General features: G+C 42.0%; 1 protein-coding gene and 1 long non-coding RNA gene across 2 annotated transcripts in view; one reads left to right on the top strand and one right to left on the bottom strand.

Annotated features, from left to right (window-relative positions):
• Nucleotides 1-20235, bottom strand: part of LOC142102036 (complement factor B-like) — a 67177-nt gene that overhangs the window by 8178 nt on the left and 38764 nt on the right. Inside the window, exons 11-15 of the mRNA XM_075186553.1 lie at nucleotides 9202-9329; nucleotides 6373-6490; nucleotides 5524-5671; nucleotides 3876-3955; nucleotides 1893-1999 (exon numbers count right to left, since the gene is read on the bottom strand). Coding sequence (XP_075042654.1) covers nucleotides 1893-1999; nucleotides 3876-3955; nucleotides 5524-5671; nucleotides 6373-6490; nucleotides 9202-9329 — 581 coding nt within the window. The remainder of the gene's footprint in view (nucleotides 1-1892; nucleotides 2000-3875; nucleotides 3956-5523; nucleotides 5672-6372; nucleotides 6491-9201; nucleotides 9330-20235) is intronic.
• Nucleotides 1-20235, top strand: part of LOC142102037 (uncharacterized) — a 58177-nt gene that overhangs the window by 14327 nt on the left and 23615 nt on the right. The gene's annotated exons all lie outside the window — the stretch shown is intronic.

The raw sequence follows: 20235 nt of genomic DNA, 5'->3' as shown, positions 1-20235 counted from the left end.
ATAATTCTCCTCTTCTGTCGGCAGTCAGTTCTTCCCACAGCAGCTCCTCACTGACACTGTTGGGAAGTGATGATGAGATCACGCCTGACAGCCAGTGAGGAGGAGGGAAGAGAAGAGGGGAGGAGAGGGAAAGAGGGGAGGAGGGAGTGGGATCGTCAGCATGGTGTCGGCAAAAGGGACGGCTCGTGGGCACAGAATCAGTGAAAAAATTGTAAAAAAAAGAATCTTAAATGCTGCCGGCACTGCGCCCCCCAGGTCCCAGCGCCCTAGGCTGCAGCCTGATCAGCCTATTGGTTGATCAGGCCCTGTGTATGTTACATTTTCAGTTGCATGAATATTAAGATGTATGTCACCAAAATAAGTGGAAACTCAAGCGTGCAGATCCATGTTTGCCCATAAGCAAATGGGGCCTCTTTATAGTGAACTCAAAACCCGGCCCTTCATCATCATCATCATCATCAACATTTATTTATATAGCGCCAGCAAATTCCGTAGCGCTTTACAATTGGGAACAAACATTAATAAAACAATACTGGGTAATACATACAGACAGAGAGGTAAGAGAACCCTGCTCGCAAGCTTACAATCTATGGGACAATGGGAGTTTGAAACACAAGGGCACGTGCTACATCATATTGCACACTGGACCAGCTAGAATGCAAAGGTAAAAGTACTGAGTGGGCTGTGTGTGTACCAATGTTGGTCAGAGGGTTGTTTAGTGTTAGTTGTGTAGAGGGTGGTAATCGGGGAGATTAAGATGGTGGTTGAGGAATATCATAAGCTTGTCTGAAGAGGTGGGTTTTCAGAGAACTCTTAAAGGTTTGGAGACTAGAGGAAAGTCTAACTGTGCGAGGGAGGGAATTCCACAAAGTGGGTGCAGCCCGAAAAAAAGTCCTGTAACCGAGAATGGGAGGATGTGATAAGAGTGGAAGAGAGACGTAGATCTTGTGCAGAATGAAGGTGTTGAGTTGGGAGATATTTTGAGACAAGTGAGGTAATGTATGTCGGTGCAATTTTGTTGACGGCCTTGTATGTTAGTAGAAGAATTTTATATTGGATTCATTGAAATACAGGCAGCCAGTGTAGAAACTGACAGAGTGGCTCAGCAGAGGAATAACGGTTAGCAAGGAAAATCAATCTAGCCTCTGCGTGCATAATAGGGGTTCAAGTCTGACTTTGGGAAGTAAGGAGGGAATTGCAATAATCGATGCAGGAGATGATGATGTGTCAGATATGTGCTTATTCTGGAAATGTTCTTTAGGTGTATGTAACATGATTTAGATATGGAGTTGATGTGGGGAATAAATGATAGTTGTGAGTCAAGGATTACACCTAGGCAACAAACTTGCAGGGTGGGATTTATGGTCATGTTATCAATAGAAATAGAAATGTTAGGCAGGAAGCTTCTGTTTTTGGGTGGGAATATTATTAATTCAGTTTTTGAAAGATTGAGTTTGAGTTGACGAGAAGACATCCAAGATGACAGAAAGACAGTCAGTAACGCGAGACAACACAGATGGTGAAAGATCAGGAGAGGATAGATTGATTTGTGTATCATCCGCATAGAGATGATACTGAAATCCAAAGGAACTTATTAGTTTTCCAAGAGAAGTGGTGTAGATAGAGAACAGCAGAGGACCTAGGACTGAACCTTGCGGTCTCCAACTGATAAAGGAAGCGGAGTAGAGGTGGATCCAGAGAAATTAACACTGAAAGAGCGATTAGATAGATAGGATGAGAACCAGAATAGGACAGTGCCTTCAAGACCTAGGGATTGTAGCATTTGTATGAGAGAGTGGTCAACAATGTCAAATGCAGCAGAGAGATTCAGGAGAATTAGACGAGAGTAATGGTTTATACTTTTTGCCCTTATTGTTATCTTGTGTTATTACCTTATTCCCTCGCTTTATTTGAACATTCATCTGCCTCAGTTTGTTTGCTGCATCTACTTCGGTAATAAACATTGCTCTGACCAGATCTTTATTGAGCAATGCCTTTTCTAGAGAAAAAAATAAATAACAAAGGCTATAGGGTAATATATACAGTTTCTTTTAAAAACATCAGAATACTAACAATAGATCACAACTGCGGGATTCATGAAAATAAGTGAGAGATAATATGTTGTTAGCCATGGCAGCCAATACAGTTGTAAATGAAATATTAATAGTACAGTTTAGAAAATAAAAGTAACCATCTCCTTGATGGCTATGGGTTACACCATAATTTATGCACTTAGAAATAGCTCAAGTGATGTCATGGCCTTAGTGATGTCACCAGTTCCTGAATATTGGTTCATCCCAGAAAATGGCTCCCTCCATTGTGTGCACGTGGCAGGTCCCAGATGTGAAATAAATTGCACAAATATCTTGTATGCAGCTAATCAGACGGTTCCTCCCATTAGTGCACCAAGTTGATCAAAGATAGTACCGATATTTCAACAAAATACTGCACTTCGTAGATATGTTGTTACCCCCATAGCAAGCAGTGAGTTAAGTATAAGTGAAACTACTGAGAGATGATATTTGTTAGCTGCTCTAGCTTATGGCACATACTTTCTGGGCCTGATGGAGAGTTTAACAGATGCCGGTTTGCATAGTGTAAATTCCATGATCTCGCTCTGCACAGGCCCACAAAATAACTTCCAAGTATCTAAGCCAATGCAGAATTGCACGCATCCACAATTATGCCAGCCTGCACCAGAGGCGTGATGGAGAAGGGAAGGGGCGTTATAACTAGAGATGTTCACTGACCCCCGTGTTTTGGTTTTGGTTTTGAATCTAGATTAACTTTGTGTTTTGGTTTTGGCTTTGGCAAAACTGCCCTCGCGTGTTTTGATTTGGATCACGATTTTTTTTCTACAATCCCAATATGTTTTTAAACTAAAATCACAGAATTTGGCTCTTTTTTTTCCCCCTACATTATTATTAACCTCAATAACATTAATTTCCAGTCATTTCCAGTCAATTTTTGTCAAATGGCAAGAAAACTGATAACCCTCCTGTTTCTGTATGAGCAATGGCACTGAGCAATGGCAATGGAGACTGGAGAGTGACAAGAACACTGCTACCCCTGTTTCTGTGTGAGCAATGGCACTGGAGACTGGAGAGTGACAAGAACACTGCTACCCCTCCTATTTCTGTATGAGCAATGGCACTGGAGACTGGAGAGTGACAAAAACACTGCTACCCCTGTTTCTGTGTGACCAATAGCGCTAGATCTCCTGGGGAGGAAGGTACTTATGGAATCCAAAACCCGTGAGATTCAACAACACAACAATGGCGTTTTGCCTCAATTCAGATCCGAGGACGCGCGGAAATACAGAGCCGGCTCGCGAGCCTACTCGGATCCCCTAAGTTCGGGTGGGCTCGGTTTTTGGAAAAACCGAGCCCGAGCATCTCTAGTTATAACGTAGATCGAGTACAGTAAGGGCATGTTCGCGGAATTGCAAGCCAAAGCAAACCTTAAGGCAGACATAGATACGCCTTTTAAAGGCATATTATAATACACGGTGATGATGTTTGCAAAGTTTTACAGCAGTTATATTGCATCGGTTCTGTATATATGGGTGTAAGTACGACGTGCTGTAAACCTAGCGCATATACTACCAATGCTGGATGCATCTTGAGATGCGTATGACTCACTATATGGGGTGAAATGCGTTATTTTTGCACGTACATATTTGGGCCGTAAATTAGGCCCAAGATGTGTTCCACTCTGCATCAGGCCATCTATGTTTACATTTCTATATTGTATATTACATACTTTTGTGTCTTGGTATGGCTATTTTTTTGTTTATATTAAAAGTATGTAAACGTCCTTCTATTGTCTCCACATTTTAAATCCTTCCCCCAAGATGTCCCCTCTCCCACACTCACTGTGGTCGTTGCAAGTCACAGATTTCCCCCGCTGCCTCAATGCCCAGGAGGTACCGGTTGTGCACGGAAGACAGATGGGTCTACAATAAGAAAAGTTAACATGAAACTCTATCTCAGTTGTTACAGAATTTTCCTTTCCTATCGTAATAAGATTATTGGCCTATTTCCTTCAGTGTTCTAACAGCAAAATGATCTCTTAAACAGCGTACAAAAATAAACCTTAAACCAGGCAATCCTAATATAATGCTACAGAGTATGGAGTATAAAGAAGAGCCCTTCACTGATACATCTTTCAGTCGCACCTCAACCAAACCAGGCAGCAGGAAGAGCTGATCATCATCATCTCAGCCATAATCATCCCGCAAAATTTCAATTTACAAACACAGTGTGAAAGGGAATTTTGAGGAATCCTAAAGCAGAACCCAAAGCCTGAATCACTAAAACATTGCACCCCTGTCACACTTTTGAGCATCTGTAATGGGGTACAAAGAAGGACAATACTAAAGACAATTTTAGAGTCTGAAGTTTAAGATGGCTTGGGGAAACTTGTTCAGTGAGACTCATACACGAACAGGGGTGCAAGATACCCAAAAGTAAAAACACTTCAATATTCTACCTAATGCCACTTTGAATTACAACTTTTCCTTTGTAGTGCCTAGAATGTTATTCCTTTTTGAGTTTCACTGATGTGTTAAATAAGGTATAAGACACTATCACATTTGTAAATTCTAATCTTTTAATTAAACTGTCTTTTGCAGTCATATAAATAAAGATATCAATATAAGTCATAGGCCAGGGTTTCCTAAACCCAGTCCTCGGGGCTCCCCAACAGTGCAGGTTTTCTGGATCACATGTGACATATTAGGATCACCTGTGGATCTGTTACAATGTGTCGGTCAGTAATGAATAAACCTGTGCTCCAGCAAGGAGATATGGAAAACCTGCACTGTTGAGGAGCCCTGAGGACTGGGTTTGGGAAACCCTGATATAGGTTCAAAATCTGGGGACATGTAAAAAATCAAGTTGCATTGTATGGATAAATTGGCACTCCGGCCACTGACTCAATTTACCACCCTTCCTGTTTCCTCAATCCCCAACCCCCTGGTTTTCAACTCCCCACTTGGCCATAGTGCGAAGCTTGTACTGCAGTCAGTTAATGCAAAGCAAGGACAAATTCGTAGAAGTCAGCAAGGAAGAACCTGAGACACCCATCGTTCCCCTGCAATCAGCAACATCTTCACATGCTAAGCCATGTATTTGTCTGTGGAATTGGGTGCAATCACTAAAAAAATTCGAAAAGGCATTTGCACTTTGCGTCCGCATTTTTGTTGGTTCTTAAGTGACCCTTTCTGGTTTGGTAACAATTATCTTTGCAGTTATTTCAATTACCATTTTGTTACTGTAGGTCATTATATTCTTCTTTTCTACTTTTGAAACATTTTCTAAAATACAGGTGATAAAAGAGGAATCAAGCCATGTACATGTAAGCTGTGAACAGAGTAAAGTAAAATGATAAATAAAATAATATGAGATACAGGTAAGCAGGTGGATGGCAAATTAACTGAAATGTATATATATTTCACACAATATATTTCAATGATTGAATTAGTATTAGTATCTCATGTTAGTGAATGAGTATATATTTTACCTGACTTTTCTGGAAAACTTCAGTGGTCTTGTCAGTTCCACAAGGGCCATGTCATAATCAAAAGATTTGGCAACCTTTTTATCCAATTTGCCGTCAGGGGCATATTTATCATGGCGGTAGAGATCCTTCACTTTCAGACTCCGAGCATCTGCAATGAGTTAATGTGATAGATAACATAAGTATTTATTAGTTTTTGTAATGTACCTGAACCTAAAATACAAAGGTAAGCTTTACACAGCTTATTCAGTTGGCTCATTTTGCCATCCGCATTGAGAATTAGGTTGAACGTTGTTGTACTGACGCCAGAGATATCAGTAATGTACTTAAATATTGCCGTAATCCTGCGAAAAACAGATGTTTTTACTGGATTTATGGAGGGCTTTCATATATAGCATTTTTTCTTATTAGACACCACTGTAGCAATCAACTTTGAGCCTGTGGGCATGGGCGTTAATCATTTGTATTTCACTTCCATTCTGTATTTGACTAGGAAAAAGGAGGAGTAATGGAAACATACATTAAAAGTGCATCTGTCACCCACATGTATTGGAGGCTGTTATTCTGTGGGCTGAATCAATATTCAGCCAATCAATTCACTAGGAACCAGTGACCTCACTGAGGAACGAGGCTGCATTTCTACCCACAAAATAGCTGCCACCATTATTAGTAGGACATGGGTACCCTTTAACAAATGCATATATGTAAGGTTTTCTGTGCCAAATAACTTATGCTCATATGTTTTACATAATATATGTAGGAAATAAAATCCCAGTTTGAAGTAGTGCAGTTTCCCTTTATGGGTTTAACCAGATATTAGTTGAGGGGGTGAAAGTTGATGGTATCACTCACCGCCTGTGTCCACAGTGATGTAATGTAATTGTTCATCTAAGTGGAAGCAGTGAGCAGCGGTCAGGATAAAATTTTTGCTCACAATGGATCCTTTACATTTCTCTTGAGCCCCCGGGCGCTTCAATAAAAAACATGACAAGGCAATCAGGAAAAAACAGGATATTGGCTGTGCCTGTCTGATTTTCAATGCTTTTCTGATGCTACCTGCTCCTTACTGTCTGTCATCACTTAAACATGGTGTCTGTCTATCACCACTTGTACATGGCGGCTGTCTATCGCCACTTGTACATGGCAGCTATCGCCACTTGTACATGGCAGCTATCGCCACTTGTACATGGCAGCTATCGCCACTTATACATGGCGGCTGTCTATCACCACTTGTACATGGCGGCTGTCTATCACCACTTGTACATGGCGGCTATCGCCACTTGTACATGGCGGCCGTCTATTGCCACTTGTAGATGGCGGCTGTCTATCGCCACTTGTACATGGCAGCTATCGCCACTTGTACATGGCGGCTGTCTATCACCACTTGTACATGGCGGCTGTCTATCACCACTTGTACATGGCGGCTGTCTATCACCACTTGTACATGGCGGCTGTCTATCACCTCTTGTACATGGCGGCTGTCTATTGCCACTTGTAGATGGCGGCTGTCTATCGCCACTTGTACATGGCAGCTATCGCCACTTGTACATGGTGTCTGTCTATCGCCACTTGTACATGGCGGCTGTCTATTGCCACTTGTAGATGGCGGCTGTCTATCGCCACTTGTACATGGCAGCTATCGCCACTTGTACATGGCGGCTGTCTATCACCACTTGTACATGGTGTCTGTCTATCACCACTTGTACATGGCGGCTGTCTATCGCCACTTGTAGATGGCGGCTGTCTATCACCACTTGTACATGGTGTCTGTCTATCACCACTTGTACATGGTGTCTGTCTATCGCCACTTGTACATGGCGGCTGTCTATCACCACATGTACATGGTGTCTGTCTATCGCCACTTGTACATGGCGGCTGTCTATCGCCACTTGTAGATGGCGGCTGTCTATCACCACTTGTACATGGTGTCTGTCTATCGCCACTTGTACATGGTGTCTGTCTATCGCCACTTGTACATGGCGGCTGTCTATCGCCACTTGTACATGGCGGCTGTCTATCACCACTTGTACATGGCGGCTGTCTATCACCACTTGTACATGGCAGCTGTCTATCACCACTTGTACATGGTGTCTGTCTATCACCACATGTACATGGTGTCTGTCTATCGCCACTTGTACATGGCGGCTGTCTATCGCCACTTGTAGATGGCGGCTGTCTATCGCCACTTGTACATGGCGGCTGTCTATCACCACTTGTACATGGCGTCTGTCTTTTACCACTTGTACATGGCGGCTGTCTATCACCACTTGTACATGGCGTCTGTCTATCACCACTTGTACATGGCGGCTGTCTATCACCACCTGTACATGGCGGCTGTCTATCACCACCTGTACATGGCGGCTGTCTATCACCACTTGTACATGGCGGCTGTCTATCACCACTTGTACATGGCGGCTGTCTATCACCACTTGTACATGGCGGCTGTCTATCACCACTTGTACATGGCGGCTGTCTATCACCACTTGTACATGGCGGCTGTCTATCACCACTTGTACATGGCGGCTGTCTATCACCACTTGTACATGGCGGCTGTCTATCACCACTTGTACATGGCGGCTGTCTATCACCACTTGTACATGGCGGCTGTCTATCACCACTTGTACATGGCGGCTGTCTATCACCACTTGTACATGGCGGCTGTCTATCACCACTTGTACATGGCGGCTGTCTATCACCACTTGTACATGGCGGCTGTCTATCACCACTTGTACATGGCGGCTGTCTATCACCACTTGTACATGGCGGCTGTCTATCACCACTTGTACATGGCGGCTGTCTATCACCACTTGTACATGGCGGCTGTCTATCACCACTTGTACATGGCGGCTGTCTATCACCACTTGTACATGGCGGCTGTCTATCACCACTTGTACATGGCGGCTGTCTATCACCACTTGTACATGGCGGCTGTCTATCACCACTTGTACATGGCGGCTGTCTATCACCACTTGTACATGGCGGCTGTCTATCACCACTTGTACATGGCGGCTGTCTATCACCACTTGTACATGGCGGCTGTCTATCACCACTTGTACATGGCGGCTGTCTATCACCACTTGTACATGGCGGCTGTCTATCACCACTTGTACATGGCGGCTGTCTATCACCACTTGTACATGGCGGCTGTCTATCACCACTTGTACATGGCGGCTGTCTATCACCACTTGTACATGGCGGCTGTCTATCACCACTTGTACATGGCGGCTGTCTATCACCACTTGTACATGGCGGCTGTCTATCACCACTTGTACATGGTGTCTGTCTATCACCACTTGTACATGGTGTCTGACCCTATTTATATATAATAAGACATTTTTCTTTCTCTGGGAGGATGCAGCAGCTGTGGGAGATGGGGGCTAGGGGATACATAGGAATATATGTATGATATCTTCCAATTTCCCCCTTGGTAGACCCTGCTATCGACTTCCTGAAGAGAGACATATTTCAGAATTATAAATAGACAACCAATACATGACGAAAAAGACAGGAAACTGCCTATGTCTGTCTGTAGCCATTTATCCATACCTATGTGACACCTCTTGTCTACGGCTATCTGACTCACTCTCTGGGTACCTGTTGGCTTTCTGATTCGCCTTGTTTATGGCTACCTGACAAAGTTTGTCCATGATATTTGGCAAGAGTTTGGTGGAGACTACTTACAGATATCAAAATTTTAGCAATCCAGGGATACTTCTCTATTAAGTCTTCGTCATCTTCATTGACAACATTATTTATGTCCCCCGACAAGTCTTTGGAGAGTCCACACATCTGAAACGCTTCTGCGTCATCTGAGAATATGGCAGAGAGAAGAGAAAAGAGATTGTGAAAAGGAGACATAAAGAGATTGCAGACAATGAGAAAATGAGACAATGCAATAAGTCAACTGAATCAGATGTGCGTGAGTAAGAGGCATATATTCTGAGGGTCCACAGCACAGAACACAGATGAACTGATGTCCAAAAAGCCCAGGCCCCTAAGCTGTTCTATGGATGGAACGACAGAACAGCATATAGTGTCATGTGATATTTTTGGACGCCATGTGCGTTCACAACCACAGCACAGGCAGGACTAGACATTAGCACACTTCACCGACGTTTATATGAATATACAATCTCTTATTGTAGCCACCAAAAATATCATGTGGGTTTGAAAGCAGTAAATAGGATTTAAGAAAAATGCAATTATATCTCAGAGAAACAACTTATATATATCTGGGATGGAATTCCGTTTATTAAGAGTTTTTTAGCACAATTTTTATTTGCAAACACATCGGCCATGCCATGGGCATCAGATATACCCCAAGTTATGCCAACCTAGTTATGGGGGCATTTAATGATGCTTACTTTTGGTCTGGTTCTTTTGGAGCATATCTGGTGTTCTATGGTAGATACATATATGATTTATTATTTAATGGGAAGAGGATATCACTACAGGTAATTATTTTATCACTTTTCTCTAAACAACCAGTATAACTTTTAACTTACTCACACGATTGAAGACAAATGTACTAACTACTCTGTAAGTCTCTCCAAAGACTTTATTATAATGTTAGATCTATAGAAAGATTAAAAAATAAAAATAATAATAGTAAACTTTAAAGAAGTCCCATGAAGAGTCTTCTATTCCACAAGATAGATCTTTAATAGATCTTTTATTTGTAAATGTCTAGAATTAGTCCAGTAAAAAAAATTGTTTTATAAAATATGATACTCTATTAAAAGAAGATACACCAGGGGGTAAATGTATGAATCTCCGGATTAAGGGAAGTTTCCCTTTACAATGCAGCGCCGCTTTAAATTTAAGCGCTGAAGAGGCTGAACACGCCGGAGATGAAGAATCCGGAGATTCATACATTTACCCCCAGATCTTCCAAAATAATATTTTTTAAAAAAACAGCATAAAGAACAATCTAGCACATATTTTTTAGAAGCTCCAATGATTACTATTATTTATTATTATTATTATTATTATTATTATTATTATTATTACCATTATTATCATTGATTTGTAAGGTGCAACAATGCACATCATACCGCATACATAAAACAGGTACATACAAAATAAGACAAAACAAATGCAGACATGAAAATACAGGTTAAGGAGGGCCCTGCTCATCAGAACTTACAATCTAATTGGAAAAGGGGGCAGCTGAAGATAGAGAAGCAAGGACAGTAGTGAAAGTGTGCAACTGAGAGTAGTATAGGTGGGAGTAGGCTCTAATGAAGAGATGGGTTTTCAGAGAGCATTTGAAGGCTGTGGGAAATTCTAATTGGATGTGGTAGGGAATTCCATAAGTGGGGTGCAGCACGGGAGAAGTCTTGTAGGCGAGAGTGAGAGGTGGTTATCAGATACCGGGCGAGACGTAAGAGAGGTAGATCTGAGAGGAGGTGTGTGTGATCTGTGTATTGCTATTATACTGGCCTTCTGTGTGGCCTTGCTAATTGTTATTAGTACAGTGGTTCTTGAGCTAGTGCATATTTGCATAAGGGGACAGCAGAAGAAAAAAATGCTATTTCTGTAAATTAAATCTGGTTTTTGCTATGGGCATGGGACACATTAAAAAAATTAGATTTAGTTAAATAAGAACTTTTTTATAATGCTTCACAAGTAATTTGCATAGCCACACTTTGCTGAATCAATTAATTAGAGTGTGCTGAGGAGTCTACAAGCACTTTACACCTGGGTTGGACTAATTAGCCACTTAGGAACAGTGAATGATTGCATGTGAGAGCAATGGTAATAAGGCGCTCATAGGCGCCAGTCTGCAAACATAGATGAGCTCCGTGGCACAGCGGCTGGTAATTTACTTTATCTTCTACCTTTTGACTCCATAAGAACATCTATACTATCAGGCTATATTTCAAGGATTTAACAGTGATATTGTTGGTTTCACCATAATTAGTGTGGCTATATTGATAGCACTATTATATTTGAATACAATCTCATTAATATATTTCTTTAAGATGATGTATGTTAATTGTAGAGTTAGCTGCAAACTCAATAAACAGCTTGTTTATTGATAGAAATATCTATTTGATGGTTGCAACATTTACTTAGTGATTTCATACTGTATAGGTAATTATACCTCTGGTCAGTGTGAATACTTCACTATGCTTTAAGGGGGCGTCTCAATTAGTTGCGAGTTAGGAGGTTAAGGCAAAAATGAGCACACAAGGCCCTATTTTCAGATGTGGTCATTACCGCAGGTCTTGTAATCGAATTACTATTGGTACACTCGGAAAAATAACATGTGAGGCAACTCACATCATATGAATGGCCCCCTATGTGCTTGTCTGAATCCTTGAATTAATAAATTGCATATTATATCCTGCCAGGTCTGGTGTAGCTGCCACCCATGCTTCTCCAGGGCCTGTGCCCCTCTGCCATCTTCCCCAAGGGCTTCGCTCAGAGGAAAATAGCGCAGTGTCTGTGGTCAGGTTAAAGAGCTCCCTGCTGTGTGCCCGCTGACACTTCAAGGCATTCTAGGGATGGGTACTCTTATGTAGGGATGTGCACCGGCGACTTTTGAGGTCTCGTGTTTTGTGTTTTGGATCCGGATTTTCGTTATTTTTGAGGTTCGGATTTGTCTCGCAAAACACTTGATGAAAGGTCTCGGTTCGGATTTAAGGTTTTGGATTCGGATTTTTTTGCAAAAAAACATAAAAAGTTTAAAAATCAAGTTTTTGGGCTTATTTTCACTCCTAGGCTATTATTAACCTCAATAACATTCAATAACAAGCATTTCCACTAATTTACAGTGTATTCTGAACACCTCACAATATAGTTATTAGTCCAAAACGTTGCAACAAGGTATCTTTCTGGACTGCGTAGAGGAGTGGGTCACCACAATATATATTAAAAATGCTGAACTTTTATGAATCGCACCAATAAATGTACCTGGACTGCGTAGAGGAGTGGGTCACCACAATATCTTAAAAACCCTGAACTTTTATGAATCGCACCAATAAATGTACCTGGACTGCCTAGAGGAGTGGGTCACCACAATATATATTAAAAACCCTGAACTTTTATGATTCGCACCAATAAATGTACCTGGACTGCGTAGAGGAGTGGGTCACCACAATATCTTAAAAACCCAGAACTTTTATGAATCGCACCAATAAATGTACCTGGACTGCGTAGAGGAGTGGGTCACCACAATATATATTAAAAACCCTGAACTTTTATGATTCGCACCAATAATTGTACCTGGACTGCGTAGAGGAGTGGGTCACCACAATATATATTAAAAACCCTGAACTTTTATGATTCGCACCAATAAATGTACCTGGACTGCGTAGAGGAGTGGGTCACCACAATATCTTAAAAACCCAGAACTTTTATGAATCGCACCAATAAATGTACCTGGACTGCGTAGAGGAGTGGGTCACCACAATATATATTAAAAATGCTGAACTTTTATGAATCGCACCAATAAATGTACCTGGACTGCGTAGAGGAGTGGGTCACCACAATATATATTAAAAACCCTGAACTTTTATGAATCGCACCAATAAATGTACCTGGACTGCGTAGAGGAGTGGGTCACCACAATATCTTAAAAACCCAGAACTTTTATGAATCGCACCAATAAATGTACCTGGACTGCGTAGAGGAGTGGGTCACCACAATATATATTAAAAACCCTGAACTTTTATGATTCGCACCAATAATTGTACCTGGACTGCGTAGAGGAGTGGGTCACCACAATATATATTAAAAACCCTGAACTTTTATGATTCGCACCAATAAATGTACCTGGACTGCGTAGAGGAGTGGGTCACCACAATATCTTAAAAACCCAGAACTTTTATGAATCGCACCAATAAATGTACCTGGACTGCGTAGAGGAGTGGGTCACCACAATATATATTAAAAATGCTGAACTTTTATGAATCGCACCAATAAATGTACCTGGACTGCGTAGAGGAGTGGGTCACCACAATATATATTAAAAACCCTGAACTTTTATGAATCGCACCAATAAATGTACCTGGACTGCGTAGAGGAGTGGGTCACCACAATATATATTAAAAACCCTGAACTTTTATGATTCGCACCAATAAATGTACCTGGACTGCGTAGAGGAGTGGGTCACCACAATATCTTAAAAACCCAGAACTTTTATGAATCGCACCAATAAATGTACCTGGACTGCGTAGAGGAGTGGGTCACCACAATATATATTAAAAATGCTGAACTTTTATGAATCGCACCAATAAATGTACCTGGACTGCGTAGAGGAGTGGGTCACCACAATATATATTAAAAACCCTGAACTTTTATGAATCGCACCAATAAATGTACCTGGACTGCGTAGAGGAGTGGGTCACCACAATATCTTAAAAACCCAGAACTTTTATGAATCGCACCAATAAATGTACCTGGACTGCGTAGAGGAGTGGGTCACCACAATATATATTAAAAACCCTGAACTTTTATGATTCGCACCAATAAATGTACCTGGACTGCATAGAGGAGTGGGTCACCACAATATCTTAAAAACCCAGAACTTTTATGAATCGCACCAATAAATGTACCTGGACTGCGTAGAGGAGTGGGTCACCACAATATATATTAAAAATGCTGAACTTTTATGAATCGCACCAATAAATGTACCTGGACTGCGTAGAGGAGTGGGTCACCACAATATATATTAAAAACCCTGAACTTTTATGAATCGCACCAATAAATGTACCTGGACTGCGTAGAGGAGTGGGTCACCACAATATATTAAAAACCCTGAACTTTTATGAATCGCACCAATAAATGTACCTGGACTGCGTAGAGGAGTGGGTCACCACAATATCTTAAAAACCCTGAACTTTTATGAATCGCACCAATAAATGTACCTGGACTGCGTAGAGGAGTGGGCACTGGGCACCACAATAAAATATATAAAAAACCTTCAACAGATCTGCATTACACTACACATACGGCTGCTCCTCCATCCTCTCCATCATATACATGTTGGAGTTTTAGCGTGTGACAACCTCTTGTTTTTGATAATGTCAGTGCATTTTGAATATTTTTCAATTTGCCCCACACCACTGAATGTACTTTATCTATGATACGCATCTATCTATCTTGACTGCGTAGTGTGGTGGCCCCGGTACACAATTTGGTACCGAGGCCACAATATAATTAAAAAACCCTCCACGTGTCAGAATTCCACCAAACAAGTATCTGGACTGCATAGTGGGGTGGCCCCGGTACCCAATTTGATACCGGGGCCACAATACCTCCTCCAAACATGGTACAGACAATTCGTCATTGAGATCCCAGACAGACAGGGTCAAAGTGTTATTGTTTGACTTTGTAAACCCAAAAAACTGTCCCTGTTGCACATAGTCGTGCAATGAAGACTGACTTTTTCATTTAAAGGCACGATCTTTCAAGTGTAGTGTTTGTAAGTCTAAGTCATATTATACTTTTGGTAAAATTGGTTTATTTTGTTCCTCTTTATGGTAATTAGTAATAGAATTAAAGTATGAAATAGAATTAAAGTATAAAATAGAATTAAAGTATTAAATAGAATTAAAGTATGAAATAGAATTAAAGTATGAAATAGAGTGGTATATAGAGTTGTAGTGTGGTATAGATAGAGTGGTCCACACAATATAATAATAATAAAACCCTCAACTGGTCTGAATTCCACCAAACAAGTATCTGGACTGCATAGTGGGGTGGCCCCGGTACCCAATTTGATACCGGGGCCACAATACCTCCTCCAAACATGGTACAGACAATTCGTCATTGAGATCCCAGACAGACAGGGTCAAAGTGTTATTGTTTGACTTTGTAAACCCAAAAAACTGTCCCTGTTGCACATAGTCGTGCAATGAAGACTGACTTTTTCATTTAAAGGCACGATCTTTCAAGTGTAGTGTTTGTAAGTCTAAGTCATATTATACTTTTGGTAAAATTGGTTTATTTTGTTCCTCTTTATGGTAATTAGTAATAGAATTAAAGTATGAAATAGAATTAAAGTATGAAATAGAATTAAAGTATTAAATAGAATTAAAGTATGAAATAGAATTAAAGTATGAAATAGAGTGGTATATAGAGTTGTAGTGTGGTATAGATAGAGTGGTCCACACAATATAATAATAATAAAACCCTCAACTGGTCTGAATTCCACCAAACAAGTATCTGGACTGCGTAGTGTGGTGGCCCCGGTACACAATTTGGTACCGAGGCCACAATATAATTAAAAAATTCGGCATCAACTGTCACCGTTGTTTAATATCTGATACACCTAAATATGGACTGCACAGTGGAGTGGCCCCGGTAGTAAATTTGGTGCCGGGGCCACAATACCTCCTCCAACTTCCAAGTGTAGTGTTTATAAAGACAGACAGCGTCGAAGTGTTATTAGTTGACTTTCTTAACCCTAAAATTGTCCCTGTTGCAAATATTCGTGCAATGGACAGTTACTTTTTTATTGAAAGACTCAAGCTTTCAAGTGTAGTGTTTATAAAATATAAACAACAATACAGTAGTTTTAGAGCACGTCAATACCTCTTGTTTTAAATTATGACACGGCATTTTACTTTTGGTTTAATTTCTTGTATTTTTTTAAATTTGGTTTTACTTTTTGAACATGGCAAACGACTGTTGATTGGTCATATAATGCAAAAAAAAAAGGTCCAAGATGGAATTGTCCTTGGGCCCTCACACCCACCCTTATGTTGTTGAAATAGGACATGCACACTTTAACAAACCAATCATTTCAGCGACAGGGCCTACCAAACAACTTTGGCTGAAATGATTGGTTTGTTTGGGCCCCCACACCAAAAAAGCTATTCATCTCTCCCTGTACAGACTAAACAGGCTCTACTGAGGCAAGATGTCGTCCTCATCCTCAACCTCTGATTCCTCTCCCCCTACAGTGTGTACTTCCTCCTCATCACACATTATCAATTCGTCCCCGCTGGACTCCACAACCACAGGTCCCTCTGTACTGTCTGGAGGGCAGTGCTGTACTTCATTGAGGAATTGATTATTCATTTTTATAAACATCATTTTTTCAACGTTCTGAGGAAGCAACCTCCTTCGCCGCTCACTGACCAGGTTCCCCGCTGCACTAAAAACTCTTTCCGAGTACACACTGGAGGGGGGACAACTCAGGTAAAATAGAGCCAGTTTGTACAGGGGCTTCCAAACTGCCTTTTTTTCCTGCCAGTAACAATATGGACTGTCTGACATGTCTACTTGGATGGTGTCAGCAAAGTAATCATCCACAATTTTTTCTATTGTGACAGCATCCAATGCAGCGAGAGTAGACATGTCTGCAATGGTTGGCAGGTCCTTCAGTCCGGACCAGATGTTATCAGCATCCCCGCCAGTGCCTCTTTTGGGAAAACTGAGCTTTTTCCTCGCAGCCATAGATGTGGAAGAAAATGAGGGTGGAGCTGTTGGCATGTCACGGTCCTCTTCAGAGGACAATCTCCTGACCAGCAGGTCTTTGCACCGCTGTAGACTTGTGTCCGCCGGAAACAGAGACACAACATACGCTTTAAACCGAGGATCGAGCACGGTGGCCAGAATGTATTCCTCTGACTTTAAAAGAGTGACCACCCTCGGATCCTGGCAAAGCGTACGAAGGGCTACATCCACAAGAGCTACATGCTTGGTGTAATCGCAATGGCTTACCAGCTCCTCCCTCACTTTCTCCAGCTGCTTCTGCAACAGCCTGATCAGGGGAATGACCTGACTCAAGCTGGCAGTGTCGGAACTGACTTCTCGTGTGGCAAGTTCAAATGGCTGCAGAACCTTGCACAACACGGAAATCAGTCTCCACTGCGCTTGACTGAGGCGCATCCCCACTCCTTTGCCTATGTCGTAGGTGGCTGTGTAGGCCTGAATGGCCTTTTGCTGCTCCTCCATCCTCTGCAGCATATAGAGGGTGGAGTTCCAGCGCGTCACAACCTCTTGTTTGAGGTGATGGCAGGGCAGGTTCATGCTTTTTTGATGTGCCTCTAGTCTGCGGTAGGCACTGGCTGAATGCCGAAAGTGTCCAGCAATTTTGCGCGCCACCGCAAGCATCTCCTGCACACCCCTGTCACTCTTGAGTTAATGCTGCACCACCAAATTAATGGTGTGGGCAAAACATGGGACGTGCTGGAAATTGCCCATATTTAATGCCCGCACAATGTTACTGGCATTGTCTGACACCACAAATCCCCATGAGAGTCTAAGTGGGGTAAGCCACTGGGAGATAATTTCCCTCATTTTCTCTAATATGTTGTCAGCATTGTGCCTCTTATTAAAGCCTGTAATGCACAATGTTGCCTGCCTTTGCACGAGCCGCCATTTTGTAGTTGCTGCTACTGATGCAGCTGTTGCTGTTGCTGCGGAAGGGGATGCATCTACCCAGTGGGCTGTCACAGTCATACAGTCCTTCGTTTGCCCAGAACCACTTGTCCACATGTCCGTGGTTAAGTGGACAGTGGGTACAACCGCATTTTTTAGAGCACTGAGGACACTTGATCGTACTTCTCTGTACATTTTTGGTATCGCCTGCCTAGTGAAGTGGAATCTCGAGGGGATTTGGTACCGGGGACACAATACCTCCATCAACCCTCTAAATCCCACTCCACTGATGGCGGACACCGGGCGCACGTCTAACACCAACATTGCAGTTACAGCCGCAGTTATACGCTTTGCAATAGGGTGACTACTATCGTATTTTGTGGTCATGGCAAACGACTGTTGGACGGTCAATTGTTTTGTGAAAGACTTAGCGGTCTTACGACTTCCCCTCTGGGAAGATGACCGACTAACAGCAGCAACAGCAGCAGTGGCAGTAGTAGGCGTACCGCTGCAGGATTCCTCGGATGAATCCCGTATTGAGGAGGACTCAGTCTGGCTGCTGACTTGGGCTGCAGGACTGAATCTGATGGAGATTGTGGAGGAAGTTGACGAGGAGGGTGTTGCTGGTGTGTATCCAACTGGACCACGGGATTTAGGTGTCCCTGTACCGATGAGGGTCCTAGCCCCAGTTCCTGAACTAACCACTGAACTATGAAGGTTATTCAGGTGACGTATAAGGGAGGATGTTCCTAGGTGGGCAAGATCCTTACCCCTGCTTATTTGAGCTTTACATAAGCTACATATGGCCATACATTGGTTGTCTGGATTTGGATAAAAATAACTCCAGACCGAAGAGGTGCATTTTTTGGTCTTCTGACCAGGCATGACGATGGGCTTTTTCATCCCATGGACATCAGCTGTTTCCCCCCCTGGTGCCTCATTTACAATAACCACATCACCATCCTCATCATCAAGTTCCTCCACAGCGCCAGCTACATCATCAATAGCCTCCTCCCGAGCCACCTCTTCCCGTACAGTGATGGGAAGGTCAGGCTTGACAACCACCAACATCCTTGGACTCGCCTTGTGGATTTGTGATAATTTCTCTTTAGAAGGCAGAGTTGTTTGCTGTTTTGTTGCTGACAGCATAACTCTCTTCAATTTTTTGTAGGGGGGGGGAGGAGGAGGAGGGCTAAGATCCGTGGGTGAAGCTGAACCACTAGTCATGAACACAGGCCAGGGCCTAAGCCGTTCCTTGCCACTCCGTGTCGTAAATGGCATATTGGCAACTTTACGTTTCTCCTCAGATGATTTTAAGTTTCTCTTTTTGCTACTTTTTCTTAACTTGGGCTTTTTGGATTTTACATGCCCGGTACTACGAGATTGGGCATCGGGCTTGGAAGACGACGTTGATGGCATTTCATCGTCTATGTCATGACTAGTGGCAGCAGCTTCAGCATTAGGAGGAAGTGGGTCTTGATCTTTCCCTACTTTATCCTCCAAATTTTTGGTCTCCATTATATGTAGCACAAGATACTGCAGAATGTGTGAACTTGGTAATATTGCAGTACCAGTGGACTTATACTGCTGGATTGGTTTTGCAAATTTGGTTATAATTATTATATATTTATTTTTTTTTTAATTTTTTATTTTTTTTTACTTTTTTTTTATTTTTAAAAAACTTGGGAATAGTGGGGAAATAACTATGCCCTTAGAAGCACAGAGCACAGGACACAGCACCACTGGACTGAACAGGACACGGCACAGGACCCAGCAGCACTACGGAACTCAGCAGGACAGAGCACAGGACACAGCACCACTGGACTGATACTGCAGAATGTGTGAACTTTGTAATATTGCAGTACCAATGGACTTATACTGCTGGATTGGTTTTGCAAATTTGGTTATAATTATTATATATTTTTTTTTTTTAAATTTTTTATTTTTTTTTACTTTTTTTTTATTTTTTAAAAACTTGGGAATAATGGGGAAATAACTATGCCCTTAGAAGCACAGAGCACAGGACACAGCACCACTGGACTGAACAGGACACGGCACAGGACCCAGCAGCACTACGGAACTCAGCAGGACAGAGCACAGGACACAGCACCACTGGACTGATACTGCAGAATGTGTAAACTTTGTAATATTGCAGTACCACTGGACTTTTACTGCTGAATGTGTGAACTTGGTAATATTGCAGTACCAATGGGCTTATACTGCAGGATTGGTTGTGCAAATTTTGTGATAATTAAAAAAAATTAAAGTAGTTTTTGGTATTTTTTAAAAAAACTTTTTTTTATTTTTTTAAACACAGGGGAATATTGGGGAAATAACTATGCCCTTAGAAGCACAGAGCACAGGACACAGCACCACTGG

The sequence above is a fragment of the Mixophyes fleayi genome, chromosome 9 (assembly GCF_038048845.1).
Source record: "Mixophyes fleayi isolate aMixFle1 chromosome 9, aMixFle1.hap1, whole genome shotgun sequence".
NCBI lineage: Eukaryota > Metazoa > Chordata > Amphibia > Anura > Limnodynastidae > Mixophyes > Mixophyes fleayi.
This window is presented reverse-complemented; position numbering and strand designations above follow the sequence as displayed.